Raw genomic sequence first — 24,477 nt, forward strand, 5'->3', positions numbered from 1 at the left:
CTATATTCTTATAACGAGGACATCAGGAAGAAAACAGGGATGCAATATTTGCATGTTTATTGCAAAATGTATAAATAAGCTATGGCTAGCTGAAAAAGTAAAGCTGAAGACAGTTGTGCATCTGGACCTGAAATGAGCAGTTGTTCATAATTCTTGTATAAATAAATTCCGTAATTAAAGATAAGGTCTTTAAAAACCTCCCAAGAACCAGAGTTGACTTGCATGACAATGTTCATCCTCACCGACACTGCTGAATCGCACATACCTTTACAGTAATCTGCGGGATCCTCTTGCTCCTCATCGTCGGACCCTAAAATCTCCTCCTCTGGCTCTGGCGGGGTGGGCTCCGGCAGGGGCGGAGGTGGGGGCGGGGGTGGAGGTGGAGGTGCAGAGGGAGCTTTCTGTTGAGGCTCTGGCCTGAAAGTGAAAGAGAGAGCACACTTAGTAAAGAGCTTCCTCACAGGGGTAACCCAGCCCTTCAGAGGGAAGGAAAAAACGCCTTGGGAAATACCAGTGAAGCGAGTCTCACTTATGTTCTCACTGTCATCTTTCGTATCACCTGTGGGACCCTAGGGAGGCACCGTCAGAGATGCACCTGACCAGACCAAAAGCAGGTCTCCGGTGAATTTGGACTTACTCACTGGAACAGCTTGTAAAAGATATATAAAGTATATCATCAGATACGGACAAGCTTTTAGAGTTCCTGATGAGCAAAATGAGATGTTAGACCTATCTTCTTGAGCATGACTGAGAAGAGATATTTTTCAGAGAATATCAAGTTATTTAAAAGCTCCTGCCTGCTAGCTGAAGGAAGAAAGATCTCATTAATACACAGCAAGAAACAATCTTCTAGCGACACTGACCCGAACCAGATGACTTAATGCACTTCTCCTCATCTGTAGCTGCTGCCAAGACTATGGAAAGCTGTATCAGTATACAAAATACTGAAAACAGCTATTAGGAAGTAAGAGAGAAAAATTAATCTTCCCAGGTAGCCTATGATGCACTCCCAGAACACACACAGCATGCTTTAATATGCACTAATTGAAAAAAACGAAACAAAACAAAACCACCAAAACCCAACACCGCGAACCAAGATGTGTTTTTGACTGTCTTGCACCTCCAGTTTAGAAAAAAAACCAAAAAAATGAAATACGTTTTATAACCTATTCCGAGAAAGGCTGTACTTGGTATTTCTAAACACCTACAAATTCCTCACATTTTGAAATTCTTAGTATTTGCAATACACATAAAAATGAAATCCAGGGTTGAAGCATACCTGTTTATCAAATAATTAAGAAAGCCTTCTCCAAACAGGTTGATGCTGTTATTTTTTGTATTCATACTTCATACAAATAAAAAATACATTTGCAAAGTAACTTCAAGCATTTGTGCCATCAAAAGCTGCTATAATTTGCATTTATATCTACTTCGAATCGAAGCCATCTGAAAAACACCATATTAACAGCATTTTGTCATTCATACAATAAAAAAATAGAAATCTGTAATCTGCTAATTTTTCAGCTCCTAAAATTTAGATTCAAATACTTCCTTGATCATGAGTAAAAACTGTTATGTTTATCCCACTCCTATAGTCCTCCTCCTTATAATTCCCACCACCACTTTTTCTTTTTACACACTGCAATTGTTCAAGACAGACAGAGCGTTTGGAGTCGAAGAGTACACAGTTGGTCAGAAATAAATTCCACTGGCAACATGCACCGCCTGCACAGCAGCTGCTATTATGCCTTTGCTTTAAAGGACATCACTGGAAGTTGCACGCATACCAAATTTATCTGCCTGCTACCCCTTTCAGATAATAACATTCTTCTAGTTGTTCAGTAAATGGTCAGGTTTAAAAAGGAATATTTGGAACTAATTTATTAATGGTTTAAGCTATGATGACAAATCTACCCAAATAAATTTATGTGATTTTTAACCACATAAAGCTTAGGACAGAATAGGAGAGACAGAAGGGATCCACTTGTAGGATAAACAATAAATATATTTGCACGTGCTCCTACTTACATAAATTATGCTTTTTTTTTTTGCCTTTATCCTTCCTCTTTTGCTCCCAACAGATGTCTCTGTATTGTACATTGCAAGGAAAGTAAACCGGTACAGCAAATGGAAGGTACAGCACATTCTCTGACCAGTTAATCTTACTACACGTTAGATTAATGGCCCTCCAATAGCCTGGTTTCGTGGTGTCAGCAAGCTGACGGCCCCCAGCCCCAGTCTGATGTTGGCAGAAATCTTTAATCAAACAAATCATAGTATAAGAATCTACATTACAAACCTTGAAACTTTATCTGCTGGGCACAAGGCCATTTTGGATACACAGATCAAGAACTATGAATACTTAAAAATTAATAATGCTAATGATGAGCAAGAAAAACAAAGCATAGTAAAATAGCCTGCACTTCATCAATATATCCGAAAGCAGTGTGCCAGGTAGCACAGACACATCCACCAGTCCTTGGACTCCTTATTTTGGACAGTACCATCATTTTACTTCGTTCTGACCACAAGTTTCCATGTTATTACTTTTGTCACATAAGATGGTACAAAGAGAGCAAAACCTAGAGTAGGTTAGGGCAATGCGATACAGTGCTCATAAGTTCAAAAATCCATTGAAGTTGTGCCAATTTTGTCTTTTAAGACAACTATGTTCTCTGTTTCTTCACATGATAAAGATAACACTTTAAAGAGAACTGAAAGCATTTCTGGAATTGAGATTCACACATTTCGTCACTCATTTTGAAATAAACACCAAGGAATACCAGGAATCTCCATCCAAGAGAGGGAGAAAATGTACAACCCAAGATTTCAAAAAAGCCAATATTTGAATTCATTCCTAGGGAAATAGATTAAGAAAATAGAGCTGCTTCTGAGTCTTTCTCAAGCTATTATATTTGATTTTGTTTTGAAAAAGGTTATTTTTTTTTCCTGTCTCCAATCCTAGTTGTATTTGGTATTCAGGAGTGTTTTCTTATTGTCCTTTGTGGACATCAGGAAGGAAGGAAAGAGACTACTTTATTTCCTTCTGGAGTTATTTATGATTTCATCTGTGAATAGCAAAATACTTGATTTAAACCGAGGAAGATCTTTGATTTGTCCTTTTAGTTTTGCTTGCACCTTTTGAAGCAATCAAACAATAGTACCTGAAGAAGGGTGAAGGAAAGAAATGCTGCTGAGCTACATCAGTCTGACTGCTAATTCTGCATTATTGGCTTATTTTGCCATTTTTTAAACAGATTCTTAGCATTGTTGTTTGGTTTTGTTCACTTTTACATTTCTGGGGTATACATAAAGATCAAGCCTTCAACACTTGACACGGCTGCTTAAATTCTGCCTACAAGTTGAATAACTCATCCTGGCATCACCGATGCTTGCTCTTCTGCCAATACACAATTTCACAGTGTTAGGTAGGACACCAGTCAATGAGAAAACTCCAGTTTTGCTGCTTCTTAGTAGCCCTTTTATTGAATTGGAAAGATAAGCTATGATGAATGTTTCAACGATATCTTTCTTTGTGATGTATGGCATGAATATATACTTTATCCAGCTTAGATTTCATTTTTCCAGTATAGAATTTGTTAGAATGTAAATTATTTTTTCTTCAAAGTGGACTTTAAAACATCTCTGGCATTAAAAATCCAGCCATTAAGAAAGCTGTAACAAACACGTATGTTAACCTCCTTTTCCTTTTCAGAAATATAATTGTCAAAAACTACCATAACATAACACACTATTCAACAGCTGCATTATTTCAAGTTATTACTCTTATTTCCTAAAATGCTGTGTATAATGATATGCATTAGATAACACATGCATGCAGAGGCATATACTAAATCCGTTTTTCTTTTTTCTGAAGTAAACACTTGGTACTCTGTGGTCTGCCACTACTAGGTTATTCATCACCATCCAAGCATAAACACTTAATTAATAGAAGATGATGACACATCATTTCTAGACTCACAGTATTCTGTCAGGAGGTATGCAGAGAACTGACTCTTCACAGGCTACAATGACAAACCTTATAACTGTATTGAAAGCAGCGTTACAGACAATTAACAAACACTAGCCAGCATGCTTTACCTTTTAGTTACTCTCTTTTAAATGGACAAAAATAAATTTATAGCAGAGTCCAATCAAAATACAGGGAAATTCTATTTTTAACCTGCTCTTAGAGGGAATGCTTAGTAAAAGACAAAAGAAAAGCTGAAGCACTTCTCCTCTACAGTGAACTTGAAGCAAAATACACTGAATCGCTGCATGGAGTCTTACAGAAAATCAATTGCCCACTTTAAGAACTGTGAAGTTACTGACAACTTAATTTTACTGTTCTTCATCATGGACATGTTGCTCCATGTTCCAACCGGGGAACAGCCAACAGTAAAAGCAATCTCTATAACATTAAAACCTGAAAATGCTGGGAAAATTATACCATGAGAAATTCAGGAAGAAGTGTTCAGGTTTTTTGTTGTTGATGTTGTGGGGTTATTTGCTATTCTTCTGTTCTGGAAAAGGTAAAACAAGAGGGTGATCAAAACCACAAAATGCCGTCCATATGGGAAGCATCTGAACATATCGAGACTCTTCAGCCAGGAAAACAGACAGCGGAGATCTATAAAATCTTGAGTGACACAGAGAAAGTGAATAGGAAATGACTGTTCGCTGCTTCTCCCCACACAAATTGAGCCAAGTTGACGAAAAATCTAAAGAAAAAAATAACTTATGCACCATGATGTTAAAAACTAAAGCCACCTTTTTTCCTCTGATATCATGGAGAAGAGAAGTTAGCTAAGTTCAAATAGGGCTCAGAAAAACTCATGGAAGAAAAATCGACTGATAGCTAATCCAAAACCGCTTTTGACTCACGAAGCCCATCAGCCTGAGATTGCTGGATTTGGGAAAGGATTCAGCACATCGGGGCCCAACCCTGTGCGCTTCCCCGGGCAACTGCTCCTGGCCAGAGGGAACGCAGATGCACCTTGGGTCTGACCTCATGCAGTCACTTAATCTTCAGACATTCCTTCCTTTTCCTCAACAAATGAATGACTTCCATTACTAAAACCCAAAAGAGATTTCAGGCCTCTTTATCCAAAACCCTCATAGACAAAAAATATGGTTTGATTGTTATTATCAAGTAACGGATAATAACGCATTGCAGGCAAGACTGCTATACAACAAGGTTACTTGAAGAAATCCTCATGTTCTCCATGGGGAACAGGCATGTAACAGGAGTCCTTCTCTATCAACACCGTACTATAGGCATGGTGAACTACTGAATTTATTAACTTAAAGATTACTTTTAAGTAAATAGAACTTTACCTTGAATGTAGCTAAAACCTGCACCTGATTCTCCTACATTTACGAGAGCACTGTCTCAGAAGGAAAACAGACTGAGTCAAATGAAAAAAAATTGGGAGGGAGGCAGAAATTGGTGGGGTTAAGCTAAGAACTACCTCAATCTGAGGGGAAAACAAAACTCTCCTTAAGATTTTCAGATGAACACATCCAGAGAAATTTTTTGCTAATAGAAAATGCAATTAAAAGGAAGTTAAATGACTCCTTCATATATATAATAAAATAAAATTTGGAATAAACTGTATTCTAACAATGTTACAAACCTCCTGACATGTCCACAGAGGCTATTTGGGGAATTTCAAATTGAAGAGGAAAAAAACAAGGAGGCAGGGGGAGGGTAAACATCAGAAGAAATGTGCTATAAACCTCCTAACACTGAGATGTGAGCTTTAAGAAATCTACGAGTGGGTGTGGGTCCATCTGGAAGGAGCTCCAGCTACGCTTCCCTCCAGCTCCAGAAGGCAAAATCTCTCATGCTCCCCGGCAAGGCTTTCAGGTGCCGTAGAGCTTAAAGTCTGAAATCTCCATACACAAGTTTCTTCCAGCTGTTATTCATTGCTTAAGGACTCAGTTATTTGGATCTCTTTCTTGTTTGTTCAAATGGTGTCTGCTTTACTAGTTGAACTCTTGCCTGTTCTTTTTCCCAAATGCAGATTTAGCTTAATTAGACAGGTGCCTTGTAACAGTGAGCTCTTTGAACCGGAGGCAGCCTTAAATGAAGGCTTTTTAAATAAATCCACACACATACAACAAGCAACAAAAACACAAGAAAGATCCAAACAACCCCGGAGTTCTTGCTCGAGGAACAAAACGATGTTGCGTATTTCAAGATTTTAAATTGGTTATAATTCTGAATTATTTTAAATTTTAATAGTTATGATAAATTATATGTAATTTAATATTATAATTACTTTTAATTATGCCAGAGGTCATCTGACTGTTTTTAGAAACAAAGCCTACAAATCTAGAAGGAAACAGAGCTTAAGGAGACATGGTTTTAACTAACTCTGAGAAACTGTTAATGTGAACTCACAGAGACAGCTTTGCTTTACATGAAAAGCATTATTTATGGTATTATACTAGTGCAAAACTTCAATACAATTTCCAATTCTAGAAAATCCCTGCCTAATAAGAGAGACTGCTGGCATGTCACAAGCATGAAACAGTTTCTACATCTGGTCATTATCAAACAAAATTACCATTCCTCCTGGGACTGTTAACATTCCTTTGAAAGATACCATCATACTGTCAAACATCAGGTGAAGCACCAGTGGAGACCCCTCCTGGAACGGAGCAGGCTGAGACACGGTAGCTTCCGTAACCCTGAACGAACAGCAAGACAGAGAACGAATTTTTCATTTCCATCTTGCTTACTAGCCTTTTGGAGGCAACCTTGGGCTTCAACGTATACCCAAAGTCATAGAATCATAGAATTGTCAAGGTTGGAAAAGACCCTTAAGATCATCGAGTCCAACCGTCAACCTAACACTGCCAAGTCCATCTATACCATGTCCCTAAACACCACATCTATCTGTTCTTTAAATACCTCCAGGGATGGAGACTCGACCACTTCCCTGGGCAGCCTGTTCCAATGCTTGACCACCCTCTCGGTGAAGAAGTTTTTCCTAATATCCAACCTAAACCTCCCCTCACGCAGCTTGAGGCCGTTTCCTCTCATCCTATCACTCGTTACTAGGGAGAAGAGACCGACCCCCACCTGGCTATAGCCTCCTTTCAGGGAGTTGTAGAGAGCAATAAGGTCTCCCCTCAGCCTCCTCTTCTCCAAACTAAACAACCCCAGCTCCCTCAGCTGCTCCTCATAAGACTTGTCCTCTAGACCCTTCACCAGCTTCATTGCCCTTCTCTGGACACGCTCCAGCACCTCGATGTCCTTGTAGTGAGGGGCCCAAAACCGAACACAGTACTCGAGGTGCGGCCTCACCAGTGCCAAGTACAGGGGCACTATCACCTCCCTGGTCCTGCTGGCCACACTATTCTTGATACAAGCCAGGATGCCATTGGCCCTCTTGGCCACCTGGGCACACTGCTAGCTCATGTTCAGGCGGCTGTCAACCAACACCCCCAGGTCCTTTTCTGTCAGGCAGCTCTCCAGCCACTCCTCCTCAAGCCTGTAGCGTTGCATGGGGTTGTTGTGACCCAAGTGCAGGACCCGGCACTGAGCCTTGTTGAATCTCATATGCAGTTGGCCCCGGCCCATCAATCCAGCCTGTCCAGGTCCCTCTGTAGGGCCTTCCTGCCCTCCAGCAGATCAATGCTTCCACCCAACTTGGTGTCAAAGTAAAATGCCAAGGGACTCTGCCTTCTTCCGTTCAAAACAACAGGTACTATAAATAAATACCACCTCAAGCAGCTAGTACAGTCTTTATCATGCCACCACCCCACCCCAGCAGCAGAGTGCTGATGCAAAGAGAGATCCTTCTCGTTTTCTGCTCCTCACCACAGAGCTTCTCCCTCGCCTCACTGCTGGATCTAGCGATTACACAGCCACGATGGATAACGAATCCATGAACTCGTCTCCCTCACTCTGCAGCCACATCAGAGGCAAGGCGAGCAAGAGGAGCACATCGCCAAGGGCAGAGCTGAGGGGAACCAGTAGCAGCCTACCATTATATCAAATCACATGTAACACGAAGCAGTGAGGTCTGCCAGGTTTGTAGACATTACAGGAGGTAGCTCTTCTGGGCTTTCTCTGACACGGAGTTACACCAAGTTCCTAGAAGTAACTAGTTTCAAGCTCTGAAAGTCAGTCCCAAATGAAATTTTGTTCTCAAACACATGCAATTCTGTGAAAATGTTCTTAAGACAGCAAACCAGAAGCCAAATCTATCCAGGAAGCCTCAATCTTAACCGAACTTGCCAAGGTATTATGTTTTCCTCCTCAAATACTGTTTTTCTTGCAGAGTTCTACTTTCCAGTCATCCATTACAGACTTGCAGAAGAAAAAAAGTCAACAGTTAAAAAAGAGAAAACAGACCCAGCTGGTGACACAAAAAGAAAATACCTAGATGTACACTCAGCAGCTTGCACTTTACTCAGATTTCTAGTCACCAGTAAAGTGTTGTAAGGGCTGAGAAAGACAAAAAAAAAAAAAGGGCACAAATTCCTAAAAGCCAAAGAGGAGGAACACAGCTGTCATAACTGTGGAATATGTCCTGATCAATGGAGAATACAGTTTCTTATATATGCATCCTAACATGCCAAAATGAAACCTCCACCTGAAGCAAGTCAGATAAGGAATATCGCTCCAATGCAATGATAAAAATCTAGTTAAAAACCAAGCCAGGCTCATAAACCACATACGAAGCTTCACCTTCTCCAAATCCTCATGCAGCAAGAGTCCCTTCTCGCGCTGCACGGCTCCCTCCTCCGTCTCCCTGCGTATACACCTCCACTTCTGATCGACGAGGAGGCCTGACGGCAAACGCTGGCACGCAGTAATGAAGTAGCCACTATTTGCTCTGACTTCTTTTTCCTCTTGCTATGGTTAAGTTGTGTGATGGATTACTTCTAACAGAATGACTCACAAGTGTATAAATGGAAATCAATTTTTTACTTTCTTTTTGGCATGTTACATTGTAGTATTTGACTTCTGACTTTGGCATGTTAAATTATAGTGTTTCTAGTTTTTCTATTAATAAGATATAATCGGAAAACATGCTGTTGTTGCTTCAGTATCTTACAGTTGCCACTAGCAACAAATTTGTAAGTTTTGAAGGGGAGGGGGAAGAAGCACCCTCTGCTCTCCAACAGCTCTATCTGCCCCTGGAAAAGTCAGTACATTTAACTTAATTTGGCATCAAAACCCCTTAAGTCAATGACCCTTTGAAGTCAAAGATGGACTCAAATATGAATTCATAACTAAGTTATGGAACACGGGATTTAGTCTTTGTTTATCAGTACAAGCCAACAACTTCCTTAGAGTTAATATAAACATGCATACGCTACAAGGAATTACATATTCCATTTATATGTGTTAGAAACCGTACGAAGACAACTGTGATAAGCAAAACGAGGAGTACATCAATAAATCCAGCATTTAGGACCCCTTTTTACCTATTTAACAGCCTAGTAGAAAAGATTTCATAGGAACAGTGAAATTGTAACCCTTCACTTGATATCAAACACAATCAGCAGTGTCTTGCTCCCCTCCTGCCCCCCAAAGCACCCTGGTAAAATGTAATCGTGACTTCACGTGATCATCTCCATGCTTAGTTAGTGTTTGGAAGACCCATTGCTCCTGTTAGTGCAAATGCATCATGCTCTGGATTATGTCTGGGAACTCAGTTCTACAGGCAATGAGAAAAGGGTAAGCAGACAAGGATTTTGGGTGGGACAAACACTGAGGGACATAACTGGCAGAGTTAAAAAAAAAAAAACAGCCTGGAGGAACAAGGTTGCATGACTAAGTCAGCAATTGGAGGAACCTCTCTGTCTGCAGCAAATACAGAGCACCACTGCAGCAATGAACTCCGAATGCCATAGTTGGAACTCTGTTGATACCAAACTTCGCCTCGTTAACCTTGCTTTTGAGAAGCTGGAATGAGCATTTTACGTTAACTCGGTACATTAACAATTGTAACACCTTTTCACTAACAGATTTTCTTTCAAAAGGAAAGACTGATCTCAATCCCACTGACAACACACAACCCCCCCCCAACCTTCCAAATGCTAGTAACATCTCCTCCATATAACTTCACAAGAATTTTAACAAATCTCTTCACAATTCCTACTAGCATTTTATGAAAGTACCTATGCTTGCACTGCAGTATCGGTAAACAATAAAAACAAGCTAAATAAGAGCAACTTAAAACTTTTTACCTTAAATATTAGATGTAAGTTGCAAATATGCCTATCATTCAAAAACATTTTGCCAGTGTTCAAAAGTTACTAAAATTCTTCCATTTTGGACATATGTGGCCGTTAAGTACAATATATAAAATGCCTCCTTTAAGTTTTTCTCTATATATTGCTTGGTTCATATTAAGTTAAGCATTTATTTTCATAACAGAAACACATAAAAGAAGCAAAGAGATTGCAAAGTCCAGCAGCAGTCAAAAGTGAGAAAATGGCAAAATTACAGACACGTGTTTTTCACAAAAACTCATTCTCAACCAAATATAGATAAATAGTGAGCAGCTGGTTTTAAATATGCTGTGTGCTAAAATATGGCCTCAAATACTTTGAGGGCTGCACCTATACCTGGAGGTGAACAAAATTTTAGCATCCATTCTTCTGTGTCTAGTATTATAAGCAAGAGCATGATTTTGAAACCTGGACAGGGACCATGACTAAGCCAGGACCAAGAAATGAGCTGCCAGTACGCACAAACACGACATATTTTTGCTGGTCTGCTTACATCTGCATGTTGGCTCTGCTGAGCTTTCCTGCATCGGGGAGACAGTTTTTGGAGCAGCAGTTTCATAGAGGTGAAAAGGAATCAAGAACATGGTCACTCTTTAGCTCTGAATTACAGTCTGGAAGAGACTGGCTTTTCATCTCCAGTATGAGGACTTTCACACTGTGATGAGACTGACTCAATGAGGCCTTTTCATCTTCTTCTCAGGTAATACACCATGCAACTCATGACCCTTTACTTGATCTTTTTGTCTTCTTGTCTTCATAGAGGCGGTAGCAATTATTACTGTTCAGACACATGGAAACACTTTTTGTTTGGATAACTTTTATAAATTGATCTAGAAGAAAGGAATAACAGGTTTCTGAGAAAAAAAAGTATCTTTTTTAAAGTGCCTAGATGTCGGAATATTTTTTTCACTTTACTTTGCATACTTTTTAATGCAAAATTTACAGCTGATCTCTTGCCCAACCACCTTACAGAAGATGGCATCTTTATTTTATGCAAATTTCATGACACATGTTTCCAAAAGCCGCTGCATTCAGCATCCTCTCCCGTCACATGTTCCCTCAGTGCAGAGGTCATTATTCATCAGTCTGTAAGATTCCTCCATGTTTCATGTTGCCTGTTCAACATTCCCAGGGAAATGCCTTTCAATCCCTTATTCCCATTAATCATTTGTCTTGTGGGTTGTAGAGCCCATTTTGGAGCTCTCCATTTTTTTTTTGAAGCTTGCAAGTGAAGGTCCTTTCATTTGACTGAATCTTCAACAAGCAGCAGGTGTTTCAGGAGAGTTAGGGAAGTCACTTCAGTATTTTAGAGCCCTGTCCAGCTGGTTCAGCTGGCTTGGATGAGACAGTTTTGGATACCAAATACCGTGACAATTCCTGATGAGGTTTTCAGAATCTCTTTTGTGTCAGCAAGTCTGAGAATAAGGGTTATCAGACCATCTGACTCATCCCAGCCTTGGCGTGCTTTACCTCACAGCATGGATGCTGGATGACTCACCTTTTGGAATATTCCTATTTCTAACAGCAAGAGAGAGTCTCATCCATGGTGGAAAAGCACTCAAGGAATCCCAGCTGTCGTGGTATCCCAGATAAACATTCTCCCTTGTAGAGAAGATGCAACCTTTACAGTTGCACCTGCCTTCTAGAGCGAGATCTTTCCATATCCTATGCCTTGATACCAGAACACTGCGACTGACGCTTCCCCTACCAGGTCAGTGAACTGTACGCCTCAGGAAAGGAAGCTCACCTTGTAAAGGTAAATTCTGAACCCAGTTTACAACAGGAAGCGGACAGCAACTATTATTATCAGGAGGCTATCGCCTCCAGTTCACCACTTTTCCATGACTAACCCCATCGCAGGGTTTCTCAGGGAAGGCCAATGGCGTCCGCACCTGACCACTACACAGAGCTGTTTGCAAAACTAGAGAACCTTCCAATTCCAGGTTTCAAAAGTCACATGTCCAGGAAAATTGGCATGGCACAGTAAAGGTCAGAAGCACTCTGGTGCTGAGTCCTAATGACAGTAAAGGACGGTGACATCATGACTTCAAATCCATGACATACTACAAGCAGAAACTGAGGTCCAAGGAACATTATAAGTTTACTGCTGCTGAAAATGGAAACGTTAAGGTGTTATGGTGGTGGCAAAGCTTCTGATCTGACTGGTGCTAAAACTAAGACACACTACATATGTTTGCAATGTATTGCCTTGACTTTCGCTAAGCTGAGTCAGTGCCAAAGCCAGCTGAAGTCTACTCTGGCATTGGCTCAGTTATCTGACAAACCTTGGAGAAGTCTTCAGGAAGCTATGTAGACTATCAGCAATAATGGGTGGAAAAGAGCTGAAGGAAACTCGGAGCTGAACCACTGTGTTTCAAGAGACGAAGCTGAGAGGAACTGAAAACATATGAGGCTCATCTCACCTTATGTACCTATAGTTACTGCAGAGGCAAAGTTGTTCTTCTAGACCTGAATGAAGATGTGTATATGTAGTCAGTGCCACTGTGCACACGGGCTATCACTTAAAGAGTTTGATTTGCTAAACCTCTGAAAAGATGATAGCTGAAACACATGCTGATTGCAGGATGGGATGGAGATATTCCACTATAAAGTGAGACATCTTTAAATCATCAGCCTGAGCAGGCAGCCAAGCCTTGGACAGCTGTAAGATGGCTTTGAGCTTAATCCTGATTGACAGTGCGGGTGCCAGACATAGGAAAGAGGCTAATATTCCTCTGTGAACATTTTATCTACTTGGATTTCTACAAGAGTCCCAGTTAGGATAAATCAGTTCCCTTCAGACATTTGATGAATTCCTGCTAGGCAACACCAGATACAGACTAACTGTATAGTGCTAGGATTGGGAAAGAAAGATGATGATTCATTGAGATGAACGGAGCCCTTCACACTTCTGAAGACTACTGCTTCCAGCTAGGTTCATCTTCTCAGAAGGTTCTGACTTCTCAGAACATCCCACTTTACCGAGGTGGAGCAAGTACTTTGCAGTGTAGGAGGCACAGAGAAATGCAAAGAGATGAGCAAAGCTTCACTCTAGTCCCATCAAAGGTAAAAAAGAAACTGCAGGCTTTAGAAATCCCCTCCCTTAACGACTCCTGGTACCCAAAAGAAAATGTAGCATTTTGAGAAAGCTCCCCAATACCTTTAAATCATGCCTTCCTCACTCCTAATTTTTTCATTAATAACAAAGGAAAGTAACTACCTGAAGGTCTCAATGTAGATTTAATTCTCCAGAAATAAAACTTCTAGGGAAGTATAAGAAGCAACCTTTTTTTATCTTAAACACAACCTCCACTTTCTTCACCTCACCACACATCACCTGACGTCCCAGACTATCCCTATCAGCAATTTTCACAAGTACCTGAAAGTAAAATAACGTACATAATTCCTCCAGTTTCATCTGGATTCCCCTTAGTTATCTGTGTATCAGCTACAACCATTTCCTGAACAAATAATGATGATGCCTAAAGCACAAATGGCAAGCAAAAAATATACAGGGAGGAGCAATTGTGCAGAACTACTGGACAGTCTTCAGCAAGTAAGGGGCACGAGGGGCCTGGCTTCCTCACCATTTTCAGTAACAGAGGAGGGAAAAATAAAAATACAGGAATCGGTGTCAGCGCTCTCCCCATGCTCATGCAAAAAGTAGAAAAAGGTATACTAAGTACCACGGAAAGATGACAGAGGGTTGAAAGAACAAACAAGCAAGGATTATCTTTTGAAAACCCAGAGAAAATAAAGAAAGCCAGAGGGACAGGATTGCCATAAAAAAGAACGGGATTTTTCCGGAAGTCCTCAAAGACCTCGGTCAAAATGATTTTAAAAGAGTTCAGAAGGTGAAAACTAGACTGAAAAGGCTGGGAGCCTAAGCCAAAACTCAGTCTATTTTGTCCCTGTTTTGCCCCAGTACAACACTTCCTTTGTCCTCAGTACAGAAGACTCTTTGCTATTTCCCTGCAAATATAGCAGTAATAATTGTGTATATATTTAACAGCACTGTTCTGTAATGTTAGATAAAAATAAAAATCCATTTTCTATTGTAAACAGCAAACACGTTTCAATTTCCATTGTTATACAGATCTACATTTTCAACAGATTCATAAAAAATGTTAGATGTTTTTGTGCCTTGAAATACATTCCCTGTCTAAAAATGTAGGTCTGCATCTCTTCCCTTGCATAAAAATACCAACCACAGCACAGCATCAGCCCTTCTCCCAGTGCCGCCGCGTTGCCATGGAAACTGGCCCCGATTTCTACGGCCAATATAGGTTCCATGTAAGCAGGAAAAGAGCTTAAGTAATATTTATATAATATGCAACAGAGAACGTATATACAACATTTATGATTTCATTGGAGGCCTGCAGACTGGCTGAAGTGGCTTAAAGAATTCTCAGACTGTTTCCATCAGACATTCAAAGTATATTTCTATTACTAGCCTCAAAATCATAGCATAGGAAATACATACGCATGTGGAATTCCGTATATTCTTTTCTCCCTCTTGTTTTCAATAAACAGACAAGCTCCGTACTTCGTAAGTAAATAAAATCATGTGTTCTTGAATTGTACTGTGAAAAAAATAGAATTTAATTTATTCCTTTAAGAGTGAGACAACCCCTTTGCCTTATTCTCAAAAAGCTATGACAGAAGACTATAAAGGCCTTTTTGTAACAGATTTTGAAACAAAGGAAAGCCAACCTAACCTTCAGTATTCCCCTTCTTTTAATAAGATGGCATGTCTGTCTTCTTTCCCTGCCTCGCTCCCTTCAAACAAATTTCCTGTAAAAATATCGCAGTAAAAATAGTGCCCCACAATTCTGATGGTTTTGGGGGGTTTTCTTCTGAATACAAGCTGTGTATGCCCACACAGCCTTCACTGAGTCACAGACGGGTTGAGGTTGGAAGGGACCTCTGGAAGTCGTCTGGTCCAACCCCCTTGCTGCTCCAGCAGGGCCACCTAGAGCCAGCTGCCCAGGAGCATGTCCAAATGGCTTATTTCAAGTATCTCCAAGGATGGAGACTCCACCACCTCTCTGGGCAACCAACCTGTGCCAGTGCTCAGCTTTCAACACCAGGCATGACATCAGGAGACACATTCAAACTTCTAAAGGGCAAACAACCCACTGATTAATGCCCCAAAAATGTTTTCAATACCAAAACAACTTTATTAGCCAGCTTACTGTAAAATGACAGAATGGAAAATACCTTTCGAGTCTATTTAAAGGGATGGTAAATTCTACAGAGACTCTTATACGTCGAAAAAAAAAATGAAGCCTCATTTCCCTCTCCTCTGTTAGACTTTCTCAGAACACTTTTTCAAAGGTAACATGTTTTGAAAAGAACTACTGATCTTCAGTAATTTTTTTGTCTGGAAGAATTTCTGATTAGAAATATGCAAGTGGGAGACACAGCGACAGACACACACTCTCCACACGTAGACAGCCTGGGAAAGATTCTCAAAGCCAGGTTCAAATCCCTTATCTGTATGAGCTGAGACATAATTTTTACTTCAAGTATCTGTAGTTCTTTCCTATGCCATAAGCCAAACCCAAAGTCTATTACTAGAGTCAAATCTTACCCTCCTTCTCACCTATATAGCCTTTCTTCCAAATAAAATGTTTTAAGTTACAAACACTAACTAGAACGAATTATCTTTCTTGAGACAGAAATCCCATGGAACAGGAACAGACCCAAGAACTTGAAAGCAATGATATTAGAAGGGCTCTTCTAGGACAGATCAAAGATCCATATAGGCCAGTATCTTATATTTAGAAAAAAAGAGCCACATGCAGATGTCCAAGGAAAAGCATAGGAGCAGGCTAAGCACAGAGGGATCCTTCCTCCCCCAAGCAGTCCCCTGGCCTCCAACAAATGGCAGCTCAGAGGCCACCAGATGGGATTCCTATGTATTTAGTAACTCCCACCTGATATTTATTCCACAAATCTATCCAGTTCCCCCTTGAGCTTATGGAAACTTCTAACATCCACGTACTATGGCATGAAACTCCAGAGCATACTGACACCTTTTCCAAAGGATCATCTTCTTGTGCTTGTTCTGCATCTGCCATCTCATAGTTTCAATTGACATCCTTTCATTCTTGTACTGAAAGTGCCTGCAAACAGTCATTCTGCAGTCAGCCTCTCCCTGGCACACAATTTAATAGACATCTACTGTATCCCCCTCTGCCATCTGTTTTTCAGCCTTGAAGAGTCCTACTCAATTTTGTCTTTCCTCACAGGAAAGCTGCTCCATAATTCAAGATCCTCCCCTTCACTCTTCCCTGAACCCTGTCATGCTGTACCCTTTGTAGGCAATATTCCATAGGTGACGCGTGACGGGCTTATATTTTGGCATAATGATATTCTCTACTGTCTTGTCTCCTCCTTTGTTCCTAATCATTTATTTGCCTGTTTTAATCACTACTGAACACAAAGCTGATGCTTTTATGAAACACTTGTTTCAATGGTAGTTCCCTAAATAATGATTATCACCTCAGAATCCATTATTTTATAGGAAAAGTTATGATTATTTTTTCATGTGTATTGCTTTAACTTCTATCTAGGCTGAATCTCATTTGCCATTTTGACATCCAAAATGCTGGTATGAATATAGTAAACTAGGCTTGATATAGTTTTTTGACCAAGAACACCAAGAAAAAAAAGGAAAAGAAGAAATGCATACGCTTCCACCACATAATATAACCAAAATAAGCTTCTTTGTATCTTCTGGAAAACAAAGAACTAGTTTTGATTGCAGGTTTTTTCTTGTTTTTAACATCCTAGGTCTATGACTAGCTCATATAACTGCGACTCCCCAGAACTGCCTAATTATTTGCTAATGAGAGTGTGATTATGGTATGAGTTATTACATCTTTGAACAGAAGTAGATTAATCAGTAGCTCTAAAAGGAAATGACATTTCCTTTTAAAATATCATTTTACATAAAAATAATTATGTATCTCATGAAATTTAAGTAGATGAGATTTTAGAATTGTACAGAAACCTGAAATTAAAAATATTTACCAAAGTCATACACAAAGACCCTTGCTCTGCTTTAGTTAACATCAGACAGCCCCATAAAACATATACTTTGCAAAATAACGCAGCGAAGACATGTTCTTTAAGATAATTTTATCTTTGGCTCAAAGATACTACCTGGGTGTCATCTCTCTTGAAAAGAACACACGCAATTTATCAATACAACCTGTGACTTCAAAATAGTCATCACGTCCATAGAAATTCAAGTTTAAAGACAAAATAATTGTCAGGAAGAAGGTATCAACATGAAAATACTAGATACTACAGACCAAACTAAAAGAGGAGAATAGTGTTCATCATTACAATTTTGAAGCCATATGCCAGGAAGATAAATGTACCTATCTAAATTAGAAAGGTGAGGAGAATATTAGAAACCTAGTTGACTTCAACTCCCTCTACAACAGCGGCAGAAAAAAAGGGGTAATTCACACATTAGGTAAGTAGTAAAAACAGGTATTTAATTTCAAATGAGTGATGAGTGCTATATTAATAAATAAACAAACTTTATTTTCCTTTTTATCGGCAGGGGAGAAGATTACAATTGAGAGATGGGACTACTTAAATTTCAGTGATAACTAAATGTTTACACTCCCAGAACATGAATAAAATGAACTGAACATGTCACAAAATTAAGTTTTGATCAGAAAAACAACGCTTCCCTGGAAACAGCTGCACTAAAAATATTGTAGCGACAATAGGTAAAGGTAAATGAGAATAATCTGAAAATCAATCGCATGGGCTTCATTGTTATCTATTTGCAAAAGCCAAGAATCAGCTCAGCCAGTGCAGGCCAGACAGCTCTGAGCTTAAAGCAGATTTTGGCTAAGCGGTCTAGAGAAGATGGTAGTTGCTTCAGGCAATTTACAAATTGGTAGAAATCTTCCATATGTTTGTAGCAGGACAATATATTGAAATCTTTATTGAATTTTATAGTGTAGCATGTTTCATTTTCATTTCATTATTATGATTGCATAGGAGACCTGGCCTTTATAATGTTATTTATTTATTATTTTTCAACTGGTCAGAGTATATTCAAATAAAGACCCTACAAAATAGTAGCAGGCTGCAACTTAATCCAGTAACATAAAAAAACCATTTTCCCTTCAGCTATTTCTGTACAGACAAATTGCTATTCTCAGAGATGCCTGTTATTTACCTAGGTCTATCATTAAATAAAAAGTAGGTAAAATATCTTTATGAATCATTAAGATCTATAAAAATGAACAATGAAACAATTCTATCTTGAAAGCAGCTCCTCATTTGGGCAAATGAGAACTCTAGTAGTAGAGTGATCTTTGTTCAGATAGTCTGACATTCAGCAGGATTCTCAACTGTATTTTCCGCAAAAGGTGTATCTTCCACTGCATATGGACAACGCATACATTCGTCAACAGTGTTAGGAATATTACGATCAACTGGGCAAAAGACTAAAATCACTGTAATAAATACATAAATACGACAAAATGAACAGAAATGAATCCTTAAGTGAAAAATGCTTTTTAAATATAAAATATTAATTTGCGCTTACATTTCATGGTAAACCTCAGGCAGTTTGCTCTGACTTTGCTTTAAAGTTATTTTTGTTACTGTCAGGTCCCGCTGGAAATAGCACCACACTATTTATATGCTAACATACGCTCAATTACCTGTAAGTGAAATGGTTTCCAAAGATATTGCCTAATAATCAGATCTTCAATGACCAGAAGTAAAATTATTATTATAAAGTGGGTTTTAAGCTCTATGGGTTTTGGTTTTTTGGGGTTTTGTGTTTTTTGTTTTTGTTTTTTTTTTTTTTCTCCAATCTGCAGAGTAAAATACAAATCTAAGCTAGGAGGAAGACAGCTGAGGGGAGAACGTTCCTGTTCATCTTCAAGGCTTTCCTCACTGACGACTCCCGTCTCTCTGCACACAGCCTTCAGTTGACCGATCCCAGTGAGAGCAGAAAACAGTCATAAGATATAAACAGGAAGATACATTAATTTATTTCCTGTATATTTTCTGACTCTGCTAAGAGAAGTATCAATTAAAGGAAAACAGAGACGTCAGAAATGTGACTTAGCTCATGTTTTCTTGCCAGGCTTTCAATTGTGACTGAGAACTGCAGCTACCACGGCCTCCACCCAAAGAAAGGTTTTTGGTTCAAGAGTGGAGATCACAGCAAAAGGAGTGAAAAATAAGTCCACGGATTTTGCCTCAGTTGAGAGGCAAAAAAAACCCTACATTGTTTTGCCCCTTCAGCCTCTGCCCCTCCTTTTTGTCATTTATTTCAGGCATTTATCTATGATAAATGTTTAATACTTAGTTATGCGATACATTATCCCTATGAAAGTAAACCACCATCTTCCTAACAAAGGAAGTGTCAGGAGTAGACGAAAATTAAGCACTCCCTCCTGTTTTGCAAGGTATACGCTGGTTAAGTTACATAAATATTTGGTTTCCTGAACTGTATTATTACATCCAAAATTATTCTTACAGAATTAAATGCAACTGTGAATTTGGCATTAATTCATCCATGTCACACCTACTCCAAGTTCAGAGGGTGAAACATAAGAAGCGAGGGTGCCAGGGGTGGGCTGTGACTAGGACCACATGAGAGCAGCCAATGCCACTGTCACCAGCGGTTCTCCTTTGGCATCCTCTACAGCACTATGGATTCTCTAAGTACCATTACTGTTATGCTGCTATTTAACAGCTAAAGAACAGACTTACTGGTTCCTAAGGTAGCCAAGGCATCTTCCTCTTGCAGCATTCTACCTCCTACTTTTCTTTTGCTCAGATTAAAGCCCGTGTCTACGTCACCTTACCAGAGACACTCTTTGCATTTGCATTAGAGCATGCAAATCAAAAAGAAACCAAAACAGTAAGTGGCACATAATAGGTGTAAAGTTCTTCAAATGAAAAGTTAGTGAACTCTAAACAGAGATAAAATGTTTCAGGAAACATTTCCTGAAATTTTCCAATATCCATTGCATTCAACACAACAATGACTGCATAGGAGACCTGGCCTTTATTTTTATTTATTTATTACTTCTCAACAATGGCCTATGGAAGAGTAATTTGCAAAATGTGGTTCGTGAAAGCTTCATCAAAAATGTGCAAAGGAAGGATCAGAATACAGTATCTATCTGGGTACTGTAATGAAACGAAAATGTCAGAATACACACATATACAAGCAATGGAGCATGCACACACGACTTCAACACAGATGCTTCAAAAGATACATAATTTGGGGTTTTTTTCCTTTTCAAAAAGCAGATGTGATACACAGCCACCGCACAATTTCTAGGCTCAAGAAGAGTTTCAGCACGGTTCTGTCAGATATAATGGAAGCAAAAGACAATCATACTCATTTTGCAGATGACACAAGCATCCTTAAATTTTGCAACAGAATTTTATTCAGGTTGAGGGAATTCTCAAGGACCAGAAACCACGTGAGCAAAACTGCTGCTACAACTTTAAAGAAATATGGCAGTAATTTGCATTGCAATTAATGTGCAATGCAAAACATATGTGGACAGACTCCGCATTTAAATAAATACGTATTATTTGCTCCTCACAAAAAAATCTAGGATTTTTAGGGTCAAACAAATGCTGGGGAAGAGGGCTTTAAGAATCACAGTGTGAGACATTATTGCAGATGTCTTCTAAGAAACACAGAAAAATATCTGAAAACAGGTCTGAGGGAATGCAAAGCTTTCAATTTTCTTCAGCTTATTTGTTATTTGTATATACATATCTGGCTTAGGAAGGATTTTCTTTTAAATTTAAAACTCAAATACAGCCATCAGGCTGCATATTTGTACAGGAATGGTTCTTTTGGAAAAACTGGAAATACTGGAAAACATAACCTGCTTGTTGCACTGTGTTACTTCCCATGCTCTACTTACTGCAGTTTTATTAATTCTTTTAGAGGTTTTTTTTTATTAATTCTTTAGAGAAAATGAGAACTTGGACACATGTACTCTTAGTGCTGCATTTGACTACAACCCAGAGCAAGCTCAAACTATAGGGTTCTCCACTCATACATGCATTATAAACTGAGTTACCACCTGAAAGGCAGGTGCAGGCTGCCCTCCCTCCATTGCCAATGGTGGAGGAGCCAGGACAGCAACAAGGGAAGTGGTAAGGCCCGCAAAGCCATACTTGTTTTTAATGCAGAAGAGAATATTGCCGTAGCAACATACGTGAAATGAGTTTCTAGAATTTTTTTTTTTCTCAGCTTGTGACAGTTCTGCAAGGCTAAATAACTGAGCATATGATTCCATCCCTAAAAAAGGTTTATGGATATAGACTTAGAGAAATCCCTACAATGCCTGCAATACTCTGATGTTTTGTTTGGGGGGGATTTTTTTTTTTTTTTTACTTGAATTACTCTGCTCTTTGAAAGATACTGGAAGAAATTCTCTCATGGGAAGTAATTCACTCATGGGAAGGATCAATTCTGAAAAAGAATAGACTGCCTAAACTGTTAAAAGCCTTGATAAAACCATCAGATTTACTAAGCAACATACCTAAAAAGCGCAGGTACTAGAAACACAGTAGTTTTATTTAGCCTATGGCTGAAAATAAAATAACAGTTCTTCTGTCTGCTTCTTCTACCTAAGATCAAATAATGATTAGGAACTACGCCTAAATGATCCACATAAATTTGCTAAATTTAAAACTTCACAGAATTTTTATTGCAGTTTTTTCTTTACTGTACACTTGCATGAGCTTAAGTAAAACTAATAATTTCATCTTCTACAAGCTAAAAATCACCATAATGGAAATGGAAAGGGCACTTAATATTTGTATCATTAAGTATATTGCCACACAAGTGACTATAAAGACTGGACAAACTCCTCTGCAAGAAGTTAAATGCTTAAGGTCAAAAAGAGAGAATGTGGCTACGAACAACGTGTTGTTCCATATTTTCCCTCTAAATCGAAATACTGAAAATAGATCTGGAATGTAGGTCTTTGGAGGAACATAAAAAAATAAAGTAAAATTGAAAATAGCAACAATTTTTTTTTCTTAAAAATATACTCCGCAGATGCCATTTTTACAGTTCAATAAGCAGTCCAAACCAAAGGAGGCCATGTTTTGCAGAAACAGTCTCCTAAAATAAGCATGCAAAAAGGACAGCAAATTTTAAAAACTACTGCTGCAAGAGTGTATGAATAGAAAAGCAAGTGACAGTTTTGCAAGTTTGCTTTCAAACCAGCAGAATGTGCCCTCAATCCTTCCAGGAAAGGGACTGTAGTTAAATCAAAACATGTCTGAATACAGGGTCTAATCCACATCGAAACGTTATAGAAGTGAGCACACTCTTCTGCCAACTTAACTTCAAAAGCCATAGTAGGCCATGCTTCAAAAAGACTTAAATCTAAATCATAACACAAACAGCTCTTAACCTTTTATCTCCTTTACTTTCCCACCTAATCTACAATACTTCAAAAACATTGCAAATTATTAGATAGTTAAAACAGGACAAGTTATTCTGAATGGTAGGATGAAGAACCATTTTATGAAATCTTTAAATGGATAGTCAAACCCCAAAATGCAAAACAAAGTCACCCGGAATTTATTATAGGACTCAGCCTTACTGGCAAGTGCACCACGGTGGTGTTAAACCTGTAAAGGCCTAAAGATATGAGGAAATAAGGCTTACCAAGAACAGCAACAATCTTAATAAACAGTTCTTGATACTGGGAACAAAAAGCAGACTAGCATTCAGGCTCAGAGTTTTTCATCAAGATTGACAGTAAGTTGATTCTTGTTAGAGTTGAGGAAAAAGCTCTGAGCCCAAAGACATGTCCACTTTTTCTAACTAATTTGGCCTAATAAAAGCATAAGGTATTCAGTAATGTTAATGGTTTGCATAGCAACGTTATTTCAGAAAATCACCCTCTTGATAACCCTGCATCCACCCAGATGATGGACCGAGCAGTTAGGTGTATGTAGTTCTAACAATGATACTTCTGCACACACACAATGCAGAAATCTTCAGATAAAGGCTCACAGATTTGATTTCATCTCCGTTTCTCCATTAGGTGCCCTTCAGCACTTCCTCAGCAATAACTGCCCTGGAACAATATCACCATGTTCGCTACAGAAGACCACTCCAGCAGGCTGGCTGCCACACTTGTGTCACTGCCCTCGGGCTCAGCTCCGTTCCCTGCTCACCAGCACGGCCACCTGCTTTCTGCAGGGCAAGATCCCCTCGCCAGCACTAGGTCCCAGGAATTTCACAAGAGCGTGGTACGTGTGAAAGTGCTTGAGCCGGTACATGCTGATGAGTACAGCCAGCTCTAGGCACAGCTATCACCGCGTATGACGGCACAGCCTGCCTGGGCTACACACCGAAAGCACAGTAAGGGGTGCTCACCTCACTGCACTCCAAAGTCCCCCCCTAAAGCCTTCTCATTATACCTCCACCCATGCAGTAAGGTCAAACCATTACAGATATGGGCAGCCTTGGGAGCTTTAGCAGGAAAGTGGAGATGTCCCCTTTGAACATAAAAAGCTGAGGGCTTTTGAAGGACCTACTGCTTATATTATGGATTCTTTCCCTTCTTAAATTAAGAAATGAGGGGAGAGAAACTACTGTAGCAAAGAAAATGACTCAAATATAATGTGAAGGCATCCAATTTAGACTCTCATTTTGTACTCAGATTAAAAAAAATGTTCTCATACAGAACAGGATCATTGCATTTTCTGGATGTGGATAGAGTTACTGAATGTCTGTACACTAATATCCAACAAAGCCTGGAGCTTAAGTCACTTTTGTACTCTCTCCAAAATCAAAGGAGTTCTTGTTAAAATAGAGCATCACTTGCAGGGCCTGACAGTCAACAGGCTGACTGAGAGAGGAGGCTCTTTGTAACAACACTGTAGAACAGTCTGTGTAAAAATCAAGCTAAAAATAACCTTGAATTTTGTGAGAAAAAGAGTCTAATGAAACACAATGAATTAAACCATATTTTTATGAGGATTTTTTTTCTCCCTTCTGGCAGAAGGAAGAAACTGCAGTCCAGAATTACACAACTTATACAGTACCCTAAATCCAAAGTTACACCACCTGCCTTCAAAATTGCAAATTGGTCTGGCTGAGTACAACCTTACTCTTGAGCACTGCTCATGAACTGTCATTCAGATTTAAAAAGATTAAAAAAATAGACTTGACAA

General features: G+C 39.2%; 1 protein-coding gene across 6 annotated transcripts in view; it reads right to left on the minus strand.

Moving 5' to 3' along the window:
• The window catches only part of SRPK2 (SRSF protein kinase 2), a 152,445-nt gene that overhangs the window by 50,066 nt on the left and 77,902 nt on the right, over positions 1-24,477 (minus strand). For all 6 annotated transcript variants that reach the window (XM_087768047.1, XM_087768046.1, XM_087768051.1 and 3 more), the window contains one exon: positions 266-417. In XM_087768047.1, coding sequence (XP_087624173.1) covers positions 266-417 — 152 coding nt within the window. The remainder of the gene's footprint in view (positions 1-265; positions 418-24,477) is intronic.

This window comes from Nipponia nippon, unplaced genomic scaffold, assembly GCF_047370975.1.
Source record: "Nipponia nippon isolate SJK-2023a ecotype South Korea unplaced genomic scaffold, ASM4737097v1 scaffold_3, whole genome shotgun sequence".
NCBI classification, from domain to species: Eukaryota; Metazoa; Chordata; class Aves; order Pelecaniformes; family Threskiornithidae; genus Nipponia; species Nipponia nippon.